The sequence below is a fragment of the Fukomys damarensis genome, unplaced genomic scaffold (genome assembly GCF_012274545.1).
Source record: "Fukomys damarensis isolate Sample0158 unplaced genomic scaffold, DMR_v1.0_HiC HiC_scaffold_2, whole genome shotgun sequence".
In the NCBI taxonomy this organism is placed as follows: Eukaryota; Metazoa; Chordata; class Mammalia; order Rodentia; family Bathyergidae; genus Fukomys; species Fukomys damarensis.
The window spans coordinates 44439533-44465679 of NW_022900914.1; the positions used below are offsets into that span (position 1 = coordinate 44439533).

At 39.9% G+C, this 26147-nt stretch overlaps 1 protein-coding gene across 1 annotated transcript in view; it reads left to right on the top strand.

Moving 5' to 3' along the window:
- Plek (pleckstrin) overlaps positions 1-26147 on the top strand; it is a 27799-nt gene continuing 1652 nt past the window's right edge. Inside the window, exons 1-8 of the mRNA XM_010609709.3 lie at positions 1-184; positions 11717-11872; positions 12104-12285; positions 14042-14133; positions 17452-17636; positions 19007-19111; positions 23744-23827; positions 24745-24814. Coding sequence (XP_010608011.1) covers positions 143-184; positions 11717-11872; positions 12104-12285; positions 14042-14133; positions 17452-17636; positions 19007-19111; positions 23744-23827; positions 24745-24814 — 916 coding nt within the window. The 5' untranslated portion in view covers positions 1-142. The remainder of the gene's footprint in view (positions 185-11716; positions 11873-12103; positions 12286-14041; positions 14134-17451; positions 17637-19006; positions 19112-23743; positions 23828-24744; positions 24815-26147) is intronic.

Genomic DNA, 26147 nt, shown 5'->3' on the forward strand with positions numbered 1-26147 from the left:
CATGAGATCGCCAGCAGAGGGGAAATTGTGAAAGAGACCTCACTGTAAAAAGGGCAGCCCACAACCTCCTCAGCTGTCAGAAGAGCCTGACTGAGAGGACTTGTCCGAGAGTGGGCCCGTGCGTCAGTCTTCCTGTCAGAAAATGGAGCCAAAGCGGATCAGAGAGGGCTACCTTGTGAAGAAGGTAAGTGGGAGAGCCCCCGGAGAGCCCTTTACACAGGGGGAGACAGGCTGGCTGAGGATCCATGTCCGGCTTTGCACTTCGTCTCTTTCTTTTATGAGGGACGTTTGGTGCAGGACCTACTGGGAGACTGTCAAAGAGTTCCACATCGGGGCAGGGGGGCGATCAGCCCATATTCCACTGCCTTCTGTTTCTGAAAAGCAAATTAATCCAGTTGGCACAGTTTTATCTAACGAGTCTACAAATTACAGACTGCAGAGTGGGGAAGGTGGGGTCCCTGCTTAATCCCCTCATAATTTAGAACATCATTTTAAGCACCACTTGTGTGTTTTGCCAAAAAGCTCAATTGCTTCTGCTGCTACTTAGGGAGACTGTTCATTTGTTATTTAAATTTTCCTCCCTCAGGGTTTTTTTGGGGGGGTTATGGGGTGGAGAAAAGAAAGTGATTAAAGATGAGTTGATATGACAGAGTGATTATAGCTTATTTCTTGGGCTGTTTTAGAATCGATGCACAACAAATTCTTACTTTTTAAAAATGGGGCACAATCGCTTCACTCACAACTCTTAGTGAATTTGTATAATTGCCTGTCAAGTTGGTAGATGGATTCTGAAGATTAGAAAATAGAGACCCCAGTGTCTCTATTAAGACTAAAAATTGCTTAGTCTCACTGATGTGGCATCAGGACAATTGAATGTGGTGAAGGTTGTTGGTCTTTCTCCTCATGCTGGGTGTGTTCTGAGCTGTGAAACTGCCCAGCATGGTGAATTCACACGTAGGGCTTGTTGGTATCCTGTGGTCAGCACCTCTGTACACAGCATGCTCGCACAGCACCACATGAGCTCAGCATTTCAGAAATGAGCTGGGTTCAGTACCTTCTTTCTGGAGACCAACTTTTAATTGAATGAATATTGAATATAACTCTGTTTTAGAGCATTTATTTATTTGGCATCTTAGCCTACAGTGCTCTACTTTCAAGGAATTTAATAGCCTTATCTCTGTTTTATTTCAGACTGGAAGGGATCTTTGACTATTTGTTCTAGCCCTGAGATCCAAGGTCACATGGCTGTGACAGAGTTGGGAACAAAAAGCCACTTTCTGACTCCTGGGTTTCTGTCCCAGTGGTACAGCACTGAGCTCTGTTTATACCCAGTATTTTCCCAACACAGATTTAATCTAAGTTAGTGTTTGCAATATATCTGGGATGGTGCAGTTCTGTGCCGTTAGCTGATGTTCTGAGTAGGTGTAGTTTGAAATATCCTTTGGAAAAGACACACATGCACGCACAGAGGTGGGTGTGCATTCCCTGTGATAGGCAGAAATACCTTCTAAGAGAACCAATAATAATTAATGTTGATTAATTTGGGGCTGATATCTGAGAAAAACAAGTGAAGGAAAATATTTTCTGAAAAGCTCACTTTTGTTTTTTAGAAGACTAAAATACATTTTGCAATAAAAATTGCTGTTATAAAATTTGTATGCTCATATTTTAAATACCCCAAACTATGAAAATATAGAACATTAAATCTGTAAGAAGTGACACTGTCTCACCAGAAAGTAGGGTTGATAGAGTCGGGGTTTTCAAGCATATGGATTTAAATTAATAGTTTTTAGAGAGAGTAATTCTTTCATATTAGGCTTTGTGAGAATGCGAATCTAGAAAATGTGCCCAGAAGAAAACATAGTAAAAGTTCATACTGAAATTTCCACAATTTGTACCTTCCATAATTTTTATGTTTATAGAGTGTGCTTTCCATGTTATTTGTATTTTTGTCTAGGGCCATTTGAGCACTCTCTGTTGTAATAAGATTCTCAATTTTGGTATTTTGTTTTTGTTTATGTGTTGTTTTCCAGTGCTATGGGTCAAATTTAGAGCCTTGCACATGGTAGGCAAGCACTGTGACACTGGGTGGTACCCCTAGTCCTCTAATGTGGCATTTTAAATAAATGTTTGTTTCAGAAACTTTCCCTTCCTTAGTTGCTAAAGCTAAAATCTTTGAGCCCCTATTATAAGCTAGCAACTGTGCTAACCCCTTGACATACATAGTTTCCTTAAATCTTTATAATGGGAAGTAGTAGGTATTTTATCTTCAATTTACAGATGAGGATATGAATGTTTAGAAAAATTTAGTAATTTGTCTAAGTAACTTGTCAAAGTAGAACCTAGAGGGGGCAAAGTTGAGATGTAAACTGAAAACTAAGACTCCAGAAATCATTCTAGCACAGTGTGCCATTTCTGTATGGGTTATTTAATGTTTTATTGAAAATTTATCCAACCTGGAAAAGTTTATGTAAAAATATTCTACTAAATAGACAAATATTCTTGCTTTCAAAAAGGCACAAGACAACCATTTGTTTGGGATGTTGTACAAGTAAGAAAATATATGATATGAGTAACAATGCAACAGAAGATAGGGTTCAATCTAAGCAGTGTCAGTTTAAAAGGTAGGAAAATAGGTAATAATAACTCATACTTCTGCTTTGGTTACATAGTTTTGTTCATAATGTAATTTTCCTTTGAATTCTAGCCATACATCGGCTTTTGAAAAGAGAAGCTCCAGGGAAAGGGGAAGTCAAAAGAGGTGTTTTCAGTGTCTAGGAGGGGAGATAACACAAAACTCCAATTGCCCCAGCTCTCAGCCATCAATCAGCTGTGGCTTCTTTCAGCAAAGCTGAGCCTACACAGGAAGGCACCTCTGATTTGGGCATTTGTCACCTTGAACTGGACAAATCTTCCTCAGCAAGATTATGAACTGCGAGAGGAGAGATTATATCTCATTCATTTTTTATGCTCCCAATATCTGGGTCATGTCTGAATCCTAGAAACTGTTATAACAATTATTTGCTAGAGCAAATTTTTCAGAATTAGAAAAAGAAGGTAACTGCAGCTAAGATAAAATCTTTAAAGGATTCTGTAAACTATGGCTCTAAGCTTTATTACCATTGTTTTTTTGGCTTGAAGGTGAGGCCAAAAGGTTGGCAGGGTTATCTGGAAATATAAAGGTAAAGGGACATAGAGACAGCAGTTTCTTTGAGACCAGTGTATAAAATCTCAGGGTAAAATGGATGCTATGTGTTTAATCAAACTTCTCACCTGTGGCTCCTACCCCCATACTGAGGATTAAACCCAGGCCTTTCACGCTGACATCCTCACCCCTTTTTATTTTCTTTTTAAAATCCTTAGAGACATGCTACATTGCTCAAATGCCCAGGCTGGGTTCAAGGACTGCATTGTTTGAATTAACCTACTAAGAAGTATTCTTAAACACTTCTCTTGATGGGAAACTCATTATTTTTCTCTGAGTTATGCAGAAAACTGTTTTCCATAAACCTCTAGCTACTGAGGCTTTGAAACAACCTAAGGATTTCACACTTTGACGACAATTCTCATCTGTTCTCTGTCACTTTTTGGGTTATACCTAGTCAGTTCTTTCAATAATTCCAGGAGAGGTGGTGCCATCTTGGCATTCTCTTTTGAACAGGCTCCAGGTTACCTGCAGCTTTGAGGATCCCTGGATTCAGTGTTGTTCTCCAGGGCATTTGAGAAGCATAGACTTATAGGGAATCAGTAGTATGTAAAGAGCACTTACGAAGTGCTAGTTATTGATTTCAGCGATTTACATGGATTGTTTTATTTAATACCCTCACAACCTTAAAATATAATTAGCAATGTGCCTGTTTACTAGATGTTAGAAAATGACGTTTAAAACCTTGCTCCAGTTACACGGCTGCAGAGTGTCAGGGTTGGGATCTGAGACTGGGCCACCGGCTCCAAGGCTCCTGGTCAGCTCTGGCTGTGCTCCACTGAGAGTTAGGATGCATCTGCCTCGCATCTGCCTACTTTAGATCCTGAACCATCTGTACAGCCCACAATGCTTAGGGTTTTTTCTTTTCTTTTTTTTTTTTTACGGTTCACGCCAACCCGATGACTCATAGAGCTCCTTTTCCCCTGTATTCCTATTTCCCCAAATCTTCAACACATTTTCCAAGTCTTTTTTTTTTTAATCTTACTGAAGGAAAAGACTGTATCTTATTTAATTTCAATTTGTATTATTTTGGTTTCTGTTGAAGCAGTACATTATTACAGGTTTTGGAATTCTTCTTTTGAAAATTGCCTGTCTATATCACTTGCCCATTTGAAAAAACTGGGAGGATTTTTGTATTTCTTATCAACTCTAATGAATTTTTAAAATGACTTTTAATCATATGATGTTGTATTATAAATATCCACATATTTTCATTTGTAGTTTGTTTTTAATATGCAGAAGTTCATGTTTTATATATGGTCAGATGTTATGTCCTTTATGATTTCTTCTTTTGCTGTCATCTAATGTCAGGCTGATTGCTAAATCATACCAGTCCTGTGATGAAGAACAGTTATTCACCTGAAAATTTTAAATCTGGATCAGCATCCAAAATGCACCCATTGTGAACATGTAATCATACAGCTTTTGGTGCATAATGGGAAAATGGATACATACTGCACATACACACACACACACACACACACACACACACACACACTCACACACACACTGAACATCCTTACTGTAAAAACCTGAAATCTGAAGTGCTCTAGAATCTGAAATGTTTTGAATGCTGCTGACTCTACATCACAAATGCAAAATTCCACACCGTGAAGCTGTTTCATGCATACAATTATTAAAAATGTTATATGAAATTACATGTAGGCTGTGTATAAGAGATGTCTATAAAATAAAAATGAGTTTAATGTTTAGGCTTGGGCTCCATCCCCAATATGTCATTATGCAAATATCCTATAATCTGAAAAGAATCTGAAACACTTCTGGTTGGTCCTAAGCATCATTTTGGATAAGAAATACTCAGCCTCCAGCAGTCTGTCTGCCTGCCTATCTATCTATCATCTCTCCATTAAAGTGAGGTTTTGAAACTAAATGGTATAAAAAAAACTGATCTAGATTCCAGTATAACCGAACTCATTCAAGAAGCAAAATGAAGATGACATCTAAAGAAGGGAAAGGGACAAAAAACTGGGACTTAAGACACTCAGATTCTTGTCCCAGTTTTATACTAAGTTTTATACTAAGCAAGCATATATTAGTGCAAGTCATCTAATGGGGCCTTGCTTTTTAAAATCTGATTTCCAGTTTCTTTAATTCTTTTTTTTTTAATTTTTTTTCTTTTTACTGAGGTTATTGGTACAATCTAGGTATACAATACAATTACATTCATCATTGGGATTCTGTACCTTTACATAATAGGTCTTGATTCTCATTTTTCCCCTTGTCCCTGCCCTCCCTTCACCCCCTCCTCCTCTCCCCATTTACAAACACTTTATTTCCATTTTTATCAGTTTCTCATATTTTTTTCCTCTCCCTTATTACCTTTCCCCCACCCTTCCCACTTTCCTTATTGCACAGACATCTATATATTTCCCTAAACCTATATTATAAATTTTAGCAAATCATTGTGTTGAATGTTGTAAATTTATCAGATTTTCCCAATTACTTAAAAAAATTCAAATTCATAGGAAAATCAGAAAACTAGTATCACTACCATATTCCTTTTACCTAGATTCATCCAGTGATCATAAATGATCAGATTTGTTTTGTCTCTCCCTCTCCCTATATTTTTATATAATCACACAAACACACATAATTTTATGTTGGAGAGTAAGTTTCAGACATCATTTTACCTCATCCCTAAATACTTCAGTATCTTAGAGGATACTCTAAGAACAAGAACATTCTCCTCTGTGGTCAAATGCCATTATCATATCCAAGAAATTTAACACGGATGTAATGTAAACATCTAGCTCATATATTGAAATAACCTCAAACAATTCAGTTAGCATCACACATAGCTGCCTTTTAAGTTCCCATTCAATTGAGAACCATGTGTTGCCTAAATATGCTATTTTTCCAATGATTAAATTGCTACAGGTAACCAAGATAGAATAGCTCCTTTCCACAGAAACAACCTGAAGGATGAGGCTACCCTACCATTGTGTACATTGTGTATTACCTCCGTGGAATGAACTAACAGAAACTTTGTACAATCAAACTGAAGAACATTGTTTCTTTCCTTTCCTTTCCTTCCTTCCTTCCTTCCTTTCTCCCTTGTTTCTCTCCCTCTCTCCCTCCCTCCCTCCCTCTCTCTCTCTCTCTCTCTCTCTCTCTCTCTCTCTCTCATATTTCGATTTTGTTTTTTTGAGACAAGGTCTCACTATGCAATTCAGTCTGGACTTGAACTCACTATGTAGCCCAGGCTGGCCTAAAACTCACAGCAATCCTCCTACCTCAGCCTCTCAAGTGCTGAGATTACAGGTGTGTGCCACCACACCAGGCATAGAACATTGTTTCTTAAATTGCAGGCTAATACAATACAATATAAAAATGCCATGTATTTTTACATATTTATATGTCATGTACACAGTTCAAGGTGAAGACATTGCCAGTATACCGTAAGTCTTCTATCCTTTCCTTTCTTTTGCTATACTCCCATCCTAGATAACTATAATCATAACTTTTCATCAGTTATGCTTGTCTTTGAACCTCATATAAATGGAGTCACTCATAAGTACATTTTCAAACTTTTTTCACTCAATATATCATTAGTGAAGGTCATCTATGGTGTTGCAAGCAGCAGTGGTTCATTAAATGGCTAACTTGCATTCTGTTTTATGAATTTACTAAACTAGTAATGTGGCTTTAGGTATTGTACTATACAGTTTTTACTTATTCATTGCCCTGTTGATGGGCCATAGAGGTTCTGTGAACAGACTTGTATGGAACCCGTTTCACAACACACAGTAATTTCTCTCAGATATATGTCCAGATGTGAAATTCTTGGTGTACAGGGCACTTGTGTGTTTAACTTTACCATAAACTGCAAACACCTTTCTGGATAGGATATAACATTTTATACTCCAGTCAGCCATGTACAGGAGTTCCAGTTATTCTACCTCCTTGCTTTTCTTACATTGTGTAAATTTTAGGTACTCTCATGTAGAGGTATCTTGTTTTGATTTGAATCTGTGTGTTTCCTTGATATAAATAATGGTGTTGTAACACTTTTTAAAAATTAACTTTGGGCCAGGGATTTAGCTCAGTGGTCTGCCCTCTGCCTCACAAGCACAAGGACCCAAGTTCTATCCCTGGTACAAAAAACAGAAACAAAAACAAAAAAACCAAACAAACAACTTTTGGATAGTTTTCTTTAGTGATATGCCCATTTAATCATTTTTTCCCATTTTAAAATTGATTTTTTTTGTACTTTTCTTATTGATTTACAGAAGCTCTTTATACTCTGGATATAACCTCTTTTCGGTACAAAATAGGAAGATATTTGATTTAAATTATTTTATATTTTGGCATAATGTCTGACCTTGTCTGTTTTTGAAAAGGGAAATAGAAATAATACAGTATTATGCTGGATTAATTTTTGGCAGAAAAAAACCAAACCAAACCAAAACAAAAAAACATAAAAAACCAAACGTGTTTTAGTTGAAAAAAATTCTTTGAGGACCTAAAATAAAGGAAATGTTTGGACAGCAAAGTGATAGTCCCACAGTATTTATCTTCTTTGCATAAATAGTCTTCCTTTTGGACAACTGGGGCTTTATTTAGAGGCCCTTTGTATTTTGAGATAAGCAGCAGGATCTGGTGGAAACTGGATGATAATTCTTTTTTGTGGTAGTCGTGACAGGGCAAGGAATCTTATACTCTTCCTTTTCAAAGCTGTCCTAACATACAGACCATAAAGGGAGAATTCCTTCATTTAGTTAGAATGGATAATTTATTGCTAATGGGGCAGTTGGCATTAATCCAAACTGAAAACTTTTTAACTAATGATTTTCCCTGAGGGCCTCATTGACATGGGTAGTACCTTTGCGTTACAGACTATTTTGCAAGTTATTTTCATACAATTTAGCTATGCCAGCACACAAGACTGATGTCTGGGTTTCTTCCTTTCTTTTTCATCTCATCCCTCCTTTTCTGTATCTTCCCCCTCTTCCTCCTCTTCTCCCTTCTTCCCCTCCCCGCTTCATACTTGGGATTGACCCAGGGGCTCTCTACCATTGGGCTACATCTCCAGCCCTTCTTATTTTTACACTTGATCTTAGCCAAAAGGCCGAGAAGCGATTAGCCCTTCTTATTTTTAGATAGGGTCTTGCTAAATTGCCCAGAGTAGCCTTGAGCCTCAGAGTTTCAAGTAGCTGGGATTACAGGTGTATGCCCTGTGCTCTGGCTGGGTTCTTCTGGAAATCCACATTCAGAGAACATCTGATTGGACCAAGGAATGGAAGTGACTGTAGTGTGCACACTCTCCTTTATGGCCTCCATGTCCACGATAAACACAGCTATTGGATCAAGACACTTTCCCAGTTTGTCCAGTTTCAGGAGTCCACTGTTACACAGTCTGAATTGCCACTTGGGATAGACGCTATTCATCCCTGAATGAATTGAACACAATAGGCAGGTTTGGGAGCATAAACTAACCCATAAGAAGTCAGCTTGGAGCACACATGAAAGAGAGAAGAGATCAATACTTTAATCCATTGGTAAAGGCCCATGAGGAGCTTATGGGCTCTCTATAGGTGCATACAGATTATCTCTTAATTAAAAAACAAATCCAGCAGAGTGAAAGTCCTCCTGTCCCATGGGTTACCTCTCTCCATATTGACCAAAGCTCTGCTGTTTATTAAGTCCAAGATGTGTCTGTAGAATAATTTCAGAAAACATGGTTATATATTAATTTTTATTCTCACATTAATCATTTCTTTATATCTTCTTCATTTGCTCTTACTTATCCATCATTTCATAATGTAATTTTAAATTATAACCATTTGTTCTATAAATTATTTACTGAATACTTGGCAACATCATTCTGTGGTAGGTTCCTTCCCTCCAGAAACATAGTTTAGTGGTAACTTGTCACTGACAGAGTGTCTTTATATACCTTACATATAAAATGAGTTAAATACACCTCTATATATGTATGCATAATGTATACATTGTATATATATATATATATAAATATATATGCATCATTCACGTGTATACACATTTTACCCTTTATGTCAATCTAATACTTGCTAACATACTATAAGATAGAATCATCTGTCTCTTAAAAGAGGAAAAAAATAAGTGGCTCAGAAATTAAACATTTTATTCAAGTGTAATGGCATGTTCCTGTAATCCCGGAACTTTGGAGGCCGAGGCAAGAGGATCACTGCAAGTTCAAGGCCAGCCTGAGCTACATAGCGAGACCCTGTCTCAAAAACAACATTAAACATTTCCCCCAAGAATATATACAACTGATAAGTGGTCAACATGAAGCTCAAATGCAATGCAGGTTTAAGGTCTGAGGCCAAGTCATTGCATACCTTCAAGCACTCAAAATACACACTGGCCATGCAATGATGGGGCAGGATGCAAGTCCAAGGATGACCCCTCAACCTCACTGCACCAGAAAAGAAACTAAAGATATATATTTTTTTGCTCACACATCTTTGTCACACTCCTCAGCTTTCTCACTTGGTACTCTGCAATGCAACTGGCTATACACTCTTGAGCGTCTTCCTCACTAACATGGTGATGGTGATACTGGCTCATGACCATTTTACAGGAATTTGAGAAATGGTGAAAGAGCAGCTGTTTATTGTGCTAGAAACTCAAAGCATTAAAGACAACACATAGCCATCTTTCAAGATATTTAATAATGCAATATCAGAACATAACAGTCCTGTCCATATTATATCAATTAACCTGTGCCAGAAACCTCTGAGGCAGGTATTTTTAGTGCTGGGAACTGAAGTTAGGAGTGGATAAGGGGCTTCCCCATGTCTGAGAAGCTGGGAAATAGTGGGGTCTGAATTAGCTCGCCCAGGACTCACTACCTTGCAACATGTTGGGCTTGCAAGTGAAAGCAGATTTGTGATGTGACCAAACCTTATTTATATACATATTTGGTGAGTCAGGTCAGGTGGCCTATAACCATATTTTGAAAAGTTCTAGGAAAATAACTTGCAACACTGACTTTAGAACATGAAATTCTTTCTTCAATTTGACAAACACCCCATGAATTGAAATTTTCTAAAAGAAAAATAAAAACCTTTGGATAAAATACTGACAATAGTCATTATTCTATTTGTTCTTTCTTCAAAATAGGAAGTTAAAACATTAAAAACATGAATACAAAAAAATCTGAATGATAAGATCATGGGTAAGAGCTAATTGCAGAAGAAAACCTTGCTGCTATTTCTTACACATAGCAGTGGAAGGAGAACATGGTTCCTGGTGTCGTGAACCAGGCATGAAAAAGGGGCAGGGAAAGGGACTTGTCACTCTTCTTAGTAAAGTGTGGTACATGCTAATATTGGACAATTTGGGCAATAATCTTTTGCATTATTTTGATAAATCTGCTTTCTCCCAGTATCATGAGCCAATAAAAGGATATAATTATGTCAGTGCCATAGAAAAGAAAAGATAACCACACTGAAAATGATTAATGACTATATAAGGCAGCACATAACAAAGTTTCAGGATGTGTGGCATAATCAATGAGAATAGTAGAAAGTTACCCTAAGATCAGGGTGATGAGGTGCATTTTGGGAAGGCTTCATCAATGCGGCAGTTACCCTGAGCCTTTGAGATGGAGAAAAATTAGTCAGTAAAGAGTAGGGAAAAGACAGGTTTGGGAAAGAGCATTCCAGAGAATGGTATCTGTTTGAGCAAAACACCAGGGATAGAAATCAAAATGGTATCCCATGAAGTCCTTGGTTTGAGAGAATTTATGTTGGAACAATGGAAATGATGCCACAAAACTTTGGTGTGTGTGTGTGTGTATGTGTTTTGAGACAGGGTCTCACTAAGTAGGTGAGGTCTTTGAGATGGAGAAAAATTAGTCAGTAAAGAGTAGGGAAAAGACAGGTTTGGGAAAGAGCATTCCAGAGAATGGTATCTGTTTGAGCAAAACACCAGGGATAGAAATCAAAATGGTATCCCATGAAGTCCTTGGTTTGAGAGAATTTATGTTGGAACAATGGAAATGATGCCACAAAACTTTGGTGTGTGTGTGTGTGTATGTGTTTTGAGACAGGGTCTCTATAAGTAGGTGAGGCTGACCTGGAACTCACTATGTAGCCCAGGCTGGTCTCGAACTCATAGCGATCCTCCTGCCTCAGCCTCCCAAGTGCTGGGATTATAGGCATGCGCCCCCATGCCCAGCTTGTTGTTGTTTTTGTGGGGACAAGATCTCACTCTACAGTCTAGGCTGGCCTTGAATTCACAATCCTCCTGCCTCAGCCACCAAGGGTTGAGATTACAGGCATGCATTCCTACACCCAGCTTGTCACAAAACATTTTTAAAGCCAACTCTACGAAAATCCAATGGTGGCAAACTTATGGCATGTGTACTGCACCAAGCTGTTTGCTATCATTGAAAGCTCTGAAAGGTTTGCCACTGCTATAGTATAGACTATCTCCTGCTAGGCAGAACATATAGTTTTGGAAGAACCCTGGCCACCTCAGCTATTTTTGTCAACCTTACAGGGGAACGTGTTTAACACCTGGAAACCTATGTGGATGGTACTGTTAGAAGATGGAATTGAATTCTATAAGAAGAAAAGTGACAACAGCCCCAAAGGAATGATCCCCCTGAAAGGAAGCAGTGTGACTAGCCCTTGTCAGGACTTTAGCAAAAGGATGGTGAGTTGACATCACGGGCCGCAATGAACCTCATGCTCCTTGCAGACCTCTTAGTACACATACAGCCTGCAGTTGAGCAGCACTCCCTGGATGAGCCCCTCTCGCCAGTACTCATACTTCACTGTGATGTTTGGGTCTCTGTTAGAACAGGTTTGAGTTGACTGCTGTGGTTCATGAAGGGCCTTAGCCTTTAAAACGGTCATTTCTAATGGGATGTGTTTACATTTTCAGTTTGTGTTTAAGATCACCAGCACCAAACAACAAGACCAGTACTTCCAGGCAGCCTACCTGGAAGAGAGAGATGCTTGGGTTCGGGACATCAAGAAGGCCATCAAATGCATTGAAGGAGGCCAGAAGTTTTCAAGGAAATCCACGAGGAGGTCCATTCATCTGCCAGAAACTGTTGATTTAGGGTAATTCTTTGTTTACTTTTTGCTACCCTTTCCCGATTTTTTCCTTTTTCTCAACAAGAGGAAGAACACAACAGATTTTGCTCCAAGGTTTCTTTTAGCCACCTCTGGGAGTCTGTGTCCCCTCTGCTGGGTTGATACTGACACTTGGTGGACTAAGATGTTTCTCTGGACCTGGTCTGATTATGGCCTTTCCAACGCCTAGGAGCTGAGGACAGATATGGAGGCTAATGGCATATAAATGCCCTTTATTAGGTAGCTGGAAAGGGAGAGAGGAGAGAGAGAGAGAGAGAAGAGAGAGGGTGTGGGGTGGGGGGAGAGACTCATTATTTCATTTATTCACTAACCATATAATTTAGTCTTTAAATAAAGTTTCAAGGATAGGTGTGTTGGTGCCTACCTAGAATCCTAGCACTCTGGAGGTTGAGGCAGGAGTATTGGCGTGAGTCCAAGGCCATCGTAAACTACATGGTAGACCCTGTCAAAAAAGAAAGGAAGGAAGGGAGGGAGGGACAGGGAGAGGGAGAGAGGGTGGGGGAGAAAGAAAGAAAGAAAGAAAACAAGCAAGCTTCAGAATCTCAATGTAGCAAGGAAAAGAATATCATGCTGGCTGTTAAACATGTTCAACAAAAATTCTGTTTACGTGTGGTGGAGCAGTAAAGAGTCCTTGAGAAGGGACCAGAGACGTCTTCTGCAGGATTAAGACCAGATCGGGCCTGCCACAGGAGTAAAGTTTGTGCATTGAGTTCAGTGGTAAAGCTCTTTGGTAAGAGAGAGAAGATACCTTCTCTAGCTGCAGCTGCTGACTGAGCTCATCAAGTGATCATAACCCTGGCCAGAGCTATCACAGCTAAAGAATAACGATGCTCAAACTGTGGGACCGCAGAATACATGCAAGTGGCTCCTCTTTTGCACCTTAGAATTTCTCTGAAAGGACAAAAATGAGAACTTCTTACTATTTTGCCTTCTTTTGTCATTTTAAAAATAAGAAACTTGGAGGAAATATTCTTGGAGGAAAATGTCTACAACAGATGGTCTCTTGAAGATCTTTAAAGATTCAAGGGACTGTGTTGATGAGCCTTCTCTTACTGTAACAAACACCTGAGATAGCAATTTTTACAAAGAGAATGTTGTTTTTTGGTTCACCATTTTGGAGAGTTCAGTCTATGGCCAATTTGACCCTTTGCTTTTAGGGTTCTGGTGGATGGGGAGGCAGCACATCATGGTAGGAGCTCATAACATAGCAAAACAGCCCACCTCATGGTGACATGACAGAGAAAGTCCAGAGGACTGCAATCCTCTCACACAGAGTACCGCACACACCTCAATTAACAGATCTCTGGCTAGACCTCATCTCTTGAAGTTTCCACCACTTCCCAATTGCACCAATCTGGGAACTAAGCCTTTAACACAGCCCTTTGGGAGATATTCCAGACCCAAACTGTAGCAGAGACCTTAAAGATCTAGGATGACTTTAAGAAACTTTAATCTTGGTCACCTAACTCAGGCACCACAAGTTAAATCAACAGAAAGCTTAATGAATTTAAGAGACATCAAGTAACTGCATTTTGCTAGTGCTCTGCAGGCCACAGAACTACACAAATACAAATGCTGCCTACTTAGGGTCTAGTGGAGAGATTAAGCTGCGGGGCAGGGAAGCTGGTGCTCCAGGCCATTCTCTGCAAGGTGCCACCTCCCGCAGGGAACTCACTATTCCAAAACACACTCCACTAATCTACCTGTTTTGATCTCTGTGCAGTGCCTTGTATTTGTCCATGAAAGACACTGAAAAAGGAGTGAAAGAATTGAACATAGAGAAGGACAAGAAGATTTTTAATCACTGCTTCACAGGTAAAATTAATTATGTGCCAGAAATGGAGCGACTGGGGGTGGAATATGGAGTTCTCCTTTAGCAGTCAGTGTGTGGGAGGTTTTGGGGTGGAGCCTGGTGGATGAGTGGGGTCAGGGAATACAGATCAGTAAGCATGAGAACTGAGTTTCCCTCGTGTGGAAACAGAAAGAGGGTTTGAAGAAAAACAAATAAAACAAAAAACTACTCTTCAAGATAACATTTCACAAGTTTCAGCTAAATCAGACAAAGGAACTTTTTTACCCAATATGTGGCACATTATTTTTAGAATTGTTAGGAACATAGAGCTGGGCAGAATGCATATGTGTGATAAATAGGGATCAAGATATTTAGTATGAAATTTAAATAGCGATATTAAGGATGACAGGTTGCACATAAGATGTTACAGATTCAGGTAGTGTGGTGTAGTGGTTAAAACATGCTCATTGGAACCAGACTACCTTGCTTTAAATTCTGGCTCTGCAAGTTGGCTGTGAAACCTTGGACCAGGAATTTAGCTTCTCTGTGCTTTACTTTCTGTCCGGAAAATGTTTGTATTTGCAGTTTACCTGCTTTGTATTGTTACGGAAGGAGACGGCAAGTGACACACAGAGAGGCAGAAGAATGGAAGTAAAATAAAAAAGTTTACTCCATCCATGGGGATCGATCACACCTACTGGCGGTGCCCTGATCCACTCCTCCTTTGGGCTACAACTCTTACTTTTATAGGGTTTTACAGCTTTGATCTTACTCAGTCGGTTACATTGCATTTTCACAGATACCCAAAACATGATATCGAGGCAGCTGAATTCCAACCTGCAGTTCTTTGTTAGGGAAGTTACCTTTAAGATTCGTTCAGTTACCTACTCTAGCCAGGGGGAAGGGAGCTGTTTGATTAACAAAGCTAACAATGTTTTTTTTCACTTCCAAACTTTTGTGGGGAGGCTAGGTATCTCCCATACTGGTTGATTCTGAACTAAGCTGGGTGAGGGGCAGAAGTTATCTTATATTGTGACATTTCCTAAATTTTCATTTATTTAAGTTTTCCCTATCAGTATGTTTGCTGTTATATGTGTAGAACGGTGCCTTATACACCCCAAGTGCTATATAGGCCAAGCTCTCAAGTGACAATGATTACATGAGACTACATCTATATAACAGTCCCATGGGTCCAGAAAAAAGTTTAGAGGTTGGGATAAACAGGAGGAGGTACCTACATTTAACACGGAAATATGGGCAACAATTTGGGGAGAGGATTTCTATGTAGAGAATGGTGGGGACAAACTATGGGATAGAGATGTGCAGAATATGCATCTGAGAAAAGAAATTGACCAGCTTGGTAGAATTAATTATTCATTATAGGGAATGCAGTGGTGTGCACAGTTTGGGAGTATTTGTTGGAAACTGGGTATGGCTTACTTAACGGTGATGAGCGATGTCAGAAGAAGAAAATTCTGAGAAAATGCAACAGATTTAGAATCTGAGATTATGTCAGGTCAACAGATAACCCATGAAAATAGCTCTGGTCAGGGTTAGGAAGGGGAAGGGGAAGAAGGCGTGATTGCTCTAATGGGGGCAATGGGGACATGTGACAGAGGACCTTGAAAATCAGGTGACAAGGAGATGGGGTAGACTTTGTCTTGTAAGCGTCAGCATGCCCAGCTGAACAAGCGTGGACTCAAGTGTGAAAACATGTAAATGCGAGGGCCCAGAATAGGTGCCAGGTAGGCCTAAGGTCATTTAAACTCTGAGTCTTAATGTTTTCAACTTTCAGATTGGATATATAATTACTGTCCTACCTGTTCTGTAGGGTCTCTGTGACTGATTAAAAGTATAAATGCATTGGGCCATGCTATAATTTCAGAAACAGAGAATTTCTAGGGAGATTTTGTTTCTATTTTGGACCAGAATATAGAAGTTAGAAAACTTCTGATACCATCCAACTTTCAAAAATGAAGTTAATGTCTCAGGCAGAATTTCATCTCACTTTAGGAGAAATTCCACTGTTGGTACTTTTTTTTCTTCAGACCTTTTGTCTGGCTATTTAAACCAATTTAAATTTGGCTATTTATTTAAAAACACCCACCACAGTGACCCTCTTCCTCTGATTCATCATTCTTGTATAGCTGAGTACGTCCCAGTTCCCTCCTGATGTCACGGGTTAAGAAGCTAAGTGGCAAAGGTGGTAATAGAGAGACTACTAGGTAGTATCTTTTCTGTGCAGAGAAAGAAGAGTGGCCAGACACTTTTCATGTATGAAATTCATTGAAGTCTCACTAACCAAAAGCTGCATCTGCTGATGGTGGCCTCCCTGATGCTCTGACTTGGGTGACCCACCAGCTCTGACATTGCTATACCTGCAAAGAACACACTTTCATGACTGCAAAGCTTTGGTTTAGCCTGCTGCCAAGCCACGTGATAGGCCAATTTCATTTTATTCCCGTTGCCCTCTCTTGATGCAGAAGTTTGATTAAATGACTGTTGGAGGTCCCTAGTGAGGCGTAACCATCAGTGCAAGTAACGTCGTCATATTTTATTTCCGGACACACAACCCATCATGTTATGTGCTGCTTAAAAACTTGCAATGGCTCCTCACTGCCAACTTCCTAAATGTACCATCCCAGCTCTCCCCACCCACTCTTCACCTTCCTCCTCCTCTGTCTCCTTTTGCTTTCTTTTCGCCAGCTCCTCCCCTTGCCCCTACGGGCTGCTGCACGCCTGCACGCATCTGTTCACACTGCTGCCTCCGCACCTGGGCTGGATGCTCTCAGCCCCTATTTCACATGCTTACAAACACCTACTCGCTTTTTAGATCTCAGCCCAGTGCCACTTTCATTATAAATCTTTTTCCTCACAGAGCATAGCAGTCCCTTCCTCTTCCTTTCCCCCTTCTGCATCTTCAAATAGTTCTGTAACATTCATGTACAGCACAGTGATTATTATAATACTTACTTATCACTCGTTTCTCTCTTTAAGATTCCCTGAGGGAATCTGCCCAGTCCCCTTCAAAGTACCTATTGTTTAGTAGATGCTCAACAAATTCTCCTTAATAATTTAATAAACAAATTTAATAAACTAAATGAATTGATAAAAATGATTTCTTAATCATGCCTCTTAAGCAGCACATAAATCTTTTTCAAAATCCTTCACATGGTTCCTTTTGTTTCTAGGCATCTGTCTCACTAGTTTCTCCTTCTTGGAATGACAGGGAAAATGAGACATGTTGGACACTTGCGTGCTCTGGAGTCAGTGCAGGGTGAGGGTCAGTGTCTTGTTCCTTGGGAAGGAGAGGTAACCTTCCCTCTGTTGGTCCTGTCCAGGTAGCTGTGTTGTGGACTGGTTAGTATCCAACAAGTCAGTTCGGAATCGCCAGGAAGGTCTCATGATTGCCTCATCACTGCTCAGCGAAGGATACCTGCAGCCTGCTGGGGATCTCTCCAAGAATGCAGCAGACCAAATCACCGAGAACCCTTTCCTGGACAACCCTGATGCTTTCTACTACTTTGTAAGTGAAAAGAAGCTACCAATCTCTTCCTGTAGTGAGGACTGCCCAGGGCAGATTCTCAATTGATTTCAGTTCATAGCTCATATGCAAAAGAAAGTGCTCACAGCTCTACAGAAAGCTGTCAGCTGAGGGGCAGGTGTCAGCTGGGGAGAAGGGGCCAGGAAGGTCTGAGGTCACCCAGCTTCTGTAACCCCAGCACTTCTCATACTTGTTGGTTGTTCCTTTTGCAACTCTGCCCGGCTCAAGTGGATCAGGAGAAAGAAAACAATTGCTTGCTGGAATTGTTCTCTTTTAATTGAGTTTTAAAACCTCACTATTTTCATTCTTATTCTAAGGCACAATTCACTTATAAAAATTTATTAGGCTATAGTACATGGCTAGCACTCTGTTAGACAAAGGAGATTAAGTGGGGCGGGGGTTTACAGGCAAAAGTTCTAGCCCCTGTGGAATTTCTTTTCGAGAGGGCAATCAATAAAAATCAAAGGTGTGATAAGCTGGTTGTATTTTTTCAAACATATTAAATATGTTATGATACAGAATGTGTTTGTGCACATCACTTCCTACAGTTATCTGGGGTATGTCACGTGCTTCGCTTACCAGAGATTGGGAAATGCTTACATAATATGAGCCCAATCTTGGGCCATGCTATAATTTCAGAAACAGAGAATTTCTAGGGAGATTTTGTTTCTATTTTGGACCAGAATATAGAAGTTAGAAAACTTCTATACCATCCAACTTTCAAAAATGAAGTTAATGTCTCAGGCAGAATTTCATCTCACTTTAGGAGAAATTCCACTGTTGGTACTTTTTTTTCTTCAGACCTTTTGTCTGGCTATTTAAACCAATTTAAATTTGGCTATTTATTTAAAAACACCCACCACAGTGACCCTCTTCCTCTGATTCATCATTCTTGTATAGCTGAGTACGTCCCAGTTCCCTCCTGATGTCACGGGTTAAGGCTAGATGTGTGCTCTTGGTCTTCTCAAAGCAGAAGAAGCTAAGTGGCAAAAGTGGTAATAGAGAGACTACTAGGTAGTATCTTACACATTTAGTCTCCCTGATCTCAAGGCTGTGTCCATGAGGTTGCGAGAGAAGGAAGTCTGGAAAGACAGAAATGTACTCAGTGAGAAAAACTGAGCTGGACTTAGGATATAGCTTGGGGAATCCTAGAAAATGAAAGGATAGGGATAAGATCACACCTGAGTGGGACTAAAAAGGAGCAAGATGAAAGCAGGGAAATGGAGGAGGAGAACCTAGCTAACCAAGGACAACCTGTCCTAGTGGCTGGAGGGGAGGGAAAAATGGAAATGGTACATGTAGCAACAGGCCTAAAATGAGTAAAATCAACTTGCTGCGTGGTCTCTCCATAGCCAGACAGTGGATTTTTCTGTGAAGAGAATTCCAGTGATGATGATGTGATTCTGAAAGAAGAATTCAGGGGGGTCATTATCAAACAGGGATGTCTGCTGAAGCAGGTGAGTGGCCACCACCATTCCCTTCTGGCCTCCCCCTTACTGGGTCTGTTTTTAAAATCTAAATTATGCGGGATCTAATTTATTTGGCAAATAATGAGCCAGAAACTGAAATCCACAGAGTGAAAGACAGACAAAGAGCTAAGGAGAAAATTAAAATGGCGTCAGATTAGGAGGACTGAGGCGGGCAGAGCAGAAGATACCCCTAGAAATTGGAAAATGCTTCTTTGATCAATCATAGGAAAGTAAAGCCCTTTTAATTGGTGAGAGGAAATAAATTGGCCAAGAGATGCCATCCAAAAGATAAAGATGTTTCATGGTAAAATATTGTTATTTAGCCTCCCTTCCTCCCTTCAAAGAAACCAGGAAGTAGAAAAAGGCTATACCCAGAAGGAAACATCGTTTGTCTTTGTGAACAAGGAGGTACCGTTTCAGGCTGAAGGGAAGGCACAGGGAGACCAAAAGCCAAGATACAGCGGAGGCCACCTCCACAGGAACCGCAGGCAAAGAATGGTCCTGGGGGGAGTTACAAGGGATTACCCAGCATCTACGGTTACACCACCATCCAGCCATCAGCAGTCTGGGAGACAAGGGCTTCAGTGAGCTGATGAGGCAGCTCCCAGGTGCTAAGCCACATGACACTAGGAATTGAGAGATTATAAGGGCTGGGGATAAACAAGGAAGCCAGGACCAGCTGTTACTAGGAGAAGTAGCAGGAAGGCATGGGGAAATTGAGGATGAAATAAATTGAAATTAGCACAGGGTGTCACTAAAAGCAAAAGTTGCTTTTAGAGGGACAAAATCTGGCCTTCCTGGCTGAGCTGTGTGCTGCCTTAAAAGCACTGCTCAGTATATAATGCAGAAAATTTGGTGGCTGAAAAGAGATTTCTGTGCACTGTGTGTAGGTCCATGTGACTTAGAGACTTGACTTTCTTCATATTAAAACGTCCCCTAAATTTCATCTTCATAATCAGTGGTGGGCAAGGTGAGGTGAATCAAAGCAAACTACATATTTACACTTAACTAGAGAGGTTGTGGGCTTGTTGAGATTAAGTAATGGCACGGATTTTGAATTTCACTGGAATGGTGACTTAGTTTGGAAAAATTACCTTAACATCAGGCTTTAGGATAACAGAGTCCTAAGAAATACACAGCAAGAATTTAGAAAGAACCTGTGACCTATCCTAATGCCTTTTTATGACAAGGGAACCAACTGGCTAGATTGAAGCAAGGGCATAGGCGCAGGACAGCCTTCCAGTGGGGAGGCTCTGATGGAGTTTGCCATTGCTGCTTTCCTCATTCGTTCGGGCGCATTCCTGTGCCTTTGCCCCTTGGATTTCAGGTGCTAGGAGGTAGTTGTTAAGAAAAGAGTAACTTGAGAAGAAATTGTACTATTTACTTATTTTATGGATTCATTCTATAATTAGTTGCGGAGCAGGGAATCAAATCCAGGGCCGTGTGCATGTTAGGCAAGGACTCTTCTACTGAGCCCCCACCCCAAAGCCCTAAGCTCGAGAGGAGCTCTTAGAAAACTGAGCATGAAAGTTGATAAAGGGTAGATAACATCTGGGCTGGACTGGCACCACGTCTGGGCAGAGAACTTAGTAGGAGACCCTGAATGGTCCAACCCTGGCCGAAGGAATGGGTGCCTGAGCATGTGTTGAAGATAACAGGGACCAGAGTAAACATAAATATGTGTTTTCTTTTGCCATCCTTTACTCAGCCCATAATAGGTGCATCTAGGTAGGCCAGTTGGTGCACATCTGAGCATTCTGGGAGCTGTTAAAGCTCCACCCCCAGGCCAATTAAATCAGAATATGGATTTTTGCAGTTCCCAAATGATTCTGATATGTAGTCAAGGCTGCAAAACACTGAGCTAGTCTTTTTCATAAAACCTAATTTATTCTAGTCTCAAAATACAACTACATAGACAGTCACTTTTACAAGCTTCCTTTTTACATAAAAAAAAGACAGGAATCTGTATATTCAGGAATTTGGTTCTCACAACAGGCTTCCATTTGGGGAGCAGTGGGGATGGTGTAAGGGAAAAGCAAAGCCTTTTCTACTTGAGTTGGCATTTCCCTTTATGTTTCTGACCTCTTAGCTCAATGGTTAGTGACCCTGGTAAGTATCAGAATCATTTGAAAGAATTAAAAAAAATTTTTTTTTTCTTTAAGATCCACAGAAAGTAAACTGTCGTTCTGTCTGTGGCTGGGAGGTAACCATGGTCAACTTGCAAAGAAAGTCTTCTCATGAAAAAGGACACTTGTGTGCCACACTTCACAGGGCGGAAATAGCTGTGTCCACCTGGAGGGCCATTTTCCCCTCCCTGATTCTGCCCATTTCTATTTCAGGGGAAACAATCTACCTGACAGTTGGAGCCAGTTTGAGGATGCGTGGTCTTGGATTATATTCCATACAATCCCTCTTACATAATTTTTTCCTAAGAATTAACAAGTTATCTTTATTTAATTTCAACCACATGTAGGTTCCTTGAGGGAAAGGACAATGTGTTACCTATGCTTTGTTTCAGCTGCAGAGTTCAGCACCCTGTTTGTTCTAGTACAGGCAATAAACACTTGCAAATTAAATTAAATTAAATTAAATATAAGTGGGCTTTTAACAATTCAGTAACAATTCTTGGAAACCCTGGCAAGCATACCTTCCTTAAAATCCTTCCAGAAATACTCACTAAATGAAAGATGACTGGCCAGCCACATGCTTTAGCAGGCCACACTGTGATGTCAGTGAGGGCTTCAAGGGAATATGGTGACTGGCCAGTGGTAGATGATTTCACATCTTTCCTGTTACCTTTGTCTTCCATTGACTCATGACGAGGTGGTCACCCAGAAGTTGTGTAAGAGTGTGTGACGTGTGTGTCTGCTGACAAAGGAAATGTTGAGGAATGGCAGCTTTAGTGTTTGTATCTCATGAGCAAAATTAAAACAAAGAGGAGGAATTTATACTTAAAAGCACATGCATCACAAATGCTCTTCTGTATATGATAAAGCAGATAGAAATATTTTCTGCCCTCCTGTGTGACACTACAGGGTTCCTGGCTCATTTCCTAGAGGAGGAATTTATACTTAAAAGCACATGCATCACAAATGCTCTTCTGTATATGATAAAGCAGCTAGAAATATTTTCTGCCCTCCTGTGTGACACTACAGGGTTCCTGGCTCCATCCTTTGGCAAAGAAAATGTTTGGAAATGAGTTTCTTGACAAATGCTTGGCCAAGAAACTTAGGCTCATTCTTGAATGCTCTCTTTAAATTCCTCTGAACTTTTTTTATGACAGAAACTGTGTTTCTAAAAACTACCCATGATACATTACTTTCTACATAAGCGCAACAGAAAATGAAAAAAAAATCATCTCTATGCTAGCATGTGGTGCTTTGGAGATTACAAACAACATTCTTTGTATTGGCAAGGTTGAAACTGTTTATCTTCTAATCTAGTACTTTTTCTGGTTTCTGGTTTTATTTAAAATTATTTCAATTCTCTATGGGAAATCGTAGAGTCATGTTTACCATGACATTTTAAAATCTGCCATAAGCTAATTGAAATAACTTGATAATTCATAGCAATTACTGCCAGATATGGAGCAACTTCCATGTGCCAGGTACTGTGCTGGGTACTAGAGGACAAAGATAAATAGGAGACAAATCTTGCCCTAAAAACTCACAGTCTATAGCTAATGCCAATGTGTAATTCTACAAAGACAAGTTCTGTTCTCCTATTTTCTTCATGTCTCTTATAGCTGCCATTTCCATTTCTACTGCTGCTACCTAACATTAATTCCTAATAAATTTATGCCTTGATCATTGTAGTCATTTTTTAATGACCTCTTTATTATCTTCCTCCTGGCTTTCCTTTCATCTATGTAGCAGGTATGTTTTGTAACTTGTCACCATAAAATGGCATTGAAATAATTATCTAAAATTGAATTGCAATCTCACTTCCTACTCAAAAGCCCTCAGCAACCATCCTAACCCATTATTCTCTTTTTTTCTAAGCTCTGCCTGCTTCTCCAGCCTTGCCTCTGCAACTCCTCATGCACCCTCCATTCTAGCCACACTGGTCTTCTTCACCAGTGTTTTCTTGTGGCTTGAGAGTTTGTACCTCTGCTTTTGTGTTGTTGTAGTCTTTCCGCCCATGTAAATACTGTATCCCATATGGATGTCATAAGGCTCATTTGACAGCCAAAGCCCACAGCTACATATCCCTTATTTAACTATTTTGAAACCAATTATTTTATCTGGGCTTTGCTATTTTATATTTCCACATAGGTCATAAATGCCTCAGATTATAGGATCACATTTTAATTCATTTTATATCTCTCACATTGCCTAGCATAGTACAGTACTAATACATAATAACACTGTCTTACATTATACTAAAGCTACAAGAGAAGCTTAGAAATAATTTAATTCATCTATTTAATTTAATACTATAATAACCACCTTATTAACTAGCACCATGTTCCTAAGCAAGACCCAGATTGGGGCCTGGTTCTCCTGAAGTTGATGTTTTTTCTTTCTTTTTTCAAGTCAGCAAAGACATCACCTAGGCACCTGTGTAGAGAGTCATTCTAGGAATTCATCATGCTTTGTTTTATGTTGTTCCTGGATACAGGGGCATAGGAGGAAAAACTGGAAAGTGAGAAAGTTCATTCTGAGAGAAGACCCTGCCTACCTACACTACTATGACCCTGCAGGGGTAAGTGATCTTCTTTGCTCTTTAAATCCATTCAAACGGAAGCCTCTCCTGCATTTGTGAGGTACTTGTCCCACTCCCCTTTCAGCTCTGCTGCTATTTCCATCTTCTCTTCACCCCACTCCTGCTTTTCCCCCTTCCTTCTTTACTTTTTCTACCACTTCTCAATGCAAAGATCTGAGTTTTTGGGACTTTGAGGCCAGTAGAAGCTCAAGAATGGTAGAAAAATTATAATTTGCTTGATTGATTTGGTATAATTTTTTTTGTTTGCCCCAACTTGATATTTTTAGGGGAACTCAACAGGTCCATCATGCTAATCTTTGTTTATAATATGCAAAAAAGTGATAATTCCACTCACTTCCAGGCCAACTTTTTTTTTTTTTTATTATTAAGTATGGGAAATAACTCAGGACCCTGTGCTTGTGAGGCAGGTGGTAGCACCACTGAGCTAAATCCCCAACTCTTCCAGGCCAACTTTGATGAGTGCCTTGCTGAAGTTCATCAGTTTGGGGTGTGGATGGTTGAAGAGGGCTTTTTATTCCATTGAAGGAGCCAGCTCTGAAGGTTATAGTGAAGGGTTCTTTGATTTGCTCCTGGAAAGGTTATATTCTGATGGTGCATACTAGAAACAGGCAGCTCTTCCCTAGTAGAGTGTGGTGACTTCAATCTCTCTACTTCCCCAACCATAGTCCTCTACATTGGAAGTACAAGTTCACTTGTATGTTCTCATGCAGCCTTCCTGGCCTCACTGAAGTGGAGGTGGAAGATCTGGAATAGATTTCCTTTTACCTACTTCTGCTCTTATTTATTGAGGAACGTGATAGGTATCCGAGGTAGTCTGTGTGGCTTTTGTACCAAGAAAAGAAGATACATTCATCATACACTACACTTTGAAAACAGATAACCCCTTTCTCCTCTAGGGGGAAGATCCTCTGGGAGCCGTCCACTTGCGAGGATGTGTGGTGACTTCAGTGGAGAGCAGCCCAGAAGGTAAGAATGAAATTCTGTGGGAGAGAAGAGTGTCTACTCAGACTCCCTCCCCATACCTGTTCATCCTGAGCCACATCAACCAATCAGTCAGGCATAATCCTGCATGAATATTCGGTCTGAAAACCTTGGAGAGAAGAAGAACTACAAATATTCTCTCCTGAGAGCTGCACCTGGCCTCTAGGCTTTGAGGAATTGGAATGGCTTTGTAGATTCCAGAAAGTCTGTCAGCAATGCTGTGAAAACCCATTCCCTCAGAACTGACTTAGATGGAGAGGTTGTTAGCTCCTGACATCATGACATCCTGAAAAGAGTTTTTCTACTTATCCAGACCAGGAAATCCCACCCAACAGCAGGAGCATTTGTGAAGTGAGGTGGTGTAGTGAGTGGAAGGAGCATCCAGTGTCTGGTTGGGTTCTGGTTAGGTCTGTGCCATCCAGCAGTCACCCAACCTTCAGTAAACCAGCTCACTCCAAGGGACCTAGTTCCTCTGAGGATGAGGGGCTATATGTGATGAGCTCCAGTCCCTTCCTGGTCACATGCTTATGACTGACACATGGAATAACCACGTGGCTGCAGATGGATTTCTCCAGACAGAAATAATCACTGGTTTCATTTTGCCACTTTGGATTTGTAATGTTATAGAGGTAGACATGGAAACTTCATAGTGCAAAGGCCCAGATTTTCACTACATGTGGGTCTTCCATACCCTGCCTCCTAAAATGATGTTTTAGTTTTGAAATAGGAAGCTTTTTCATTTGAGAAGGATGTTTTGAGTCTTATTACAGTATTGCTCAGTTTATTGCCTTTTAATCTTTCAGTGGGAGCTCTGAATTGGCCCTTGACAAAAGCCAATTTAAGACTATACTTATGGTAGTGGTAAAAGGTCTGTTTTATTGTGTTTTTTTCTGTGGTATTGGAGATTGAATCCAAGGGTTTTTCACTGAGTTACTCTCTAGTCCACTTATTTTTTTATTTTGAGACAGGTTCTCATAAATTGCTAAGTTGCATAGGCTGGGCTCATACTTGTGATCCTCTTACCTCAGCGTATATATATATACATATATATATATATATGTATATATATGTATATATCTACATACTTATATTTATATTCATTTATATTCATTCATATGTATGTATGTATTAGGGTCAACTCTTAATTTATGTTATGAACAGAAGAAATGTACTCATTTGGCATTATTAGAGTGATTCATTAAATTCTATTGGTAAGCAAAGGTGAGAAATTCAATTTACTTATAAATTATGAAAGACAATGTTTCTCCTTGAGTATTTTACTTATTTCATAAAAATGTGTGTACACACACACACATAC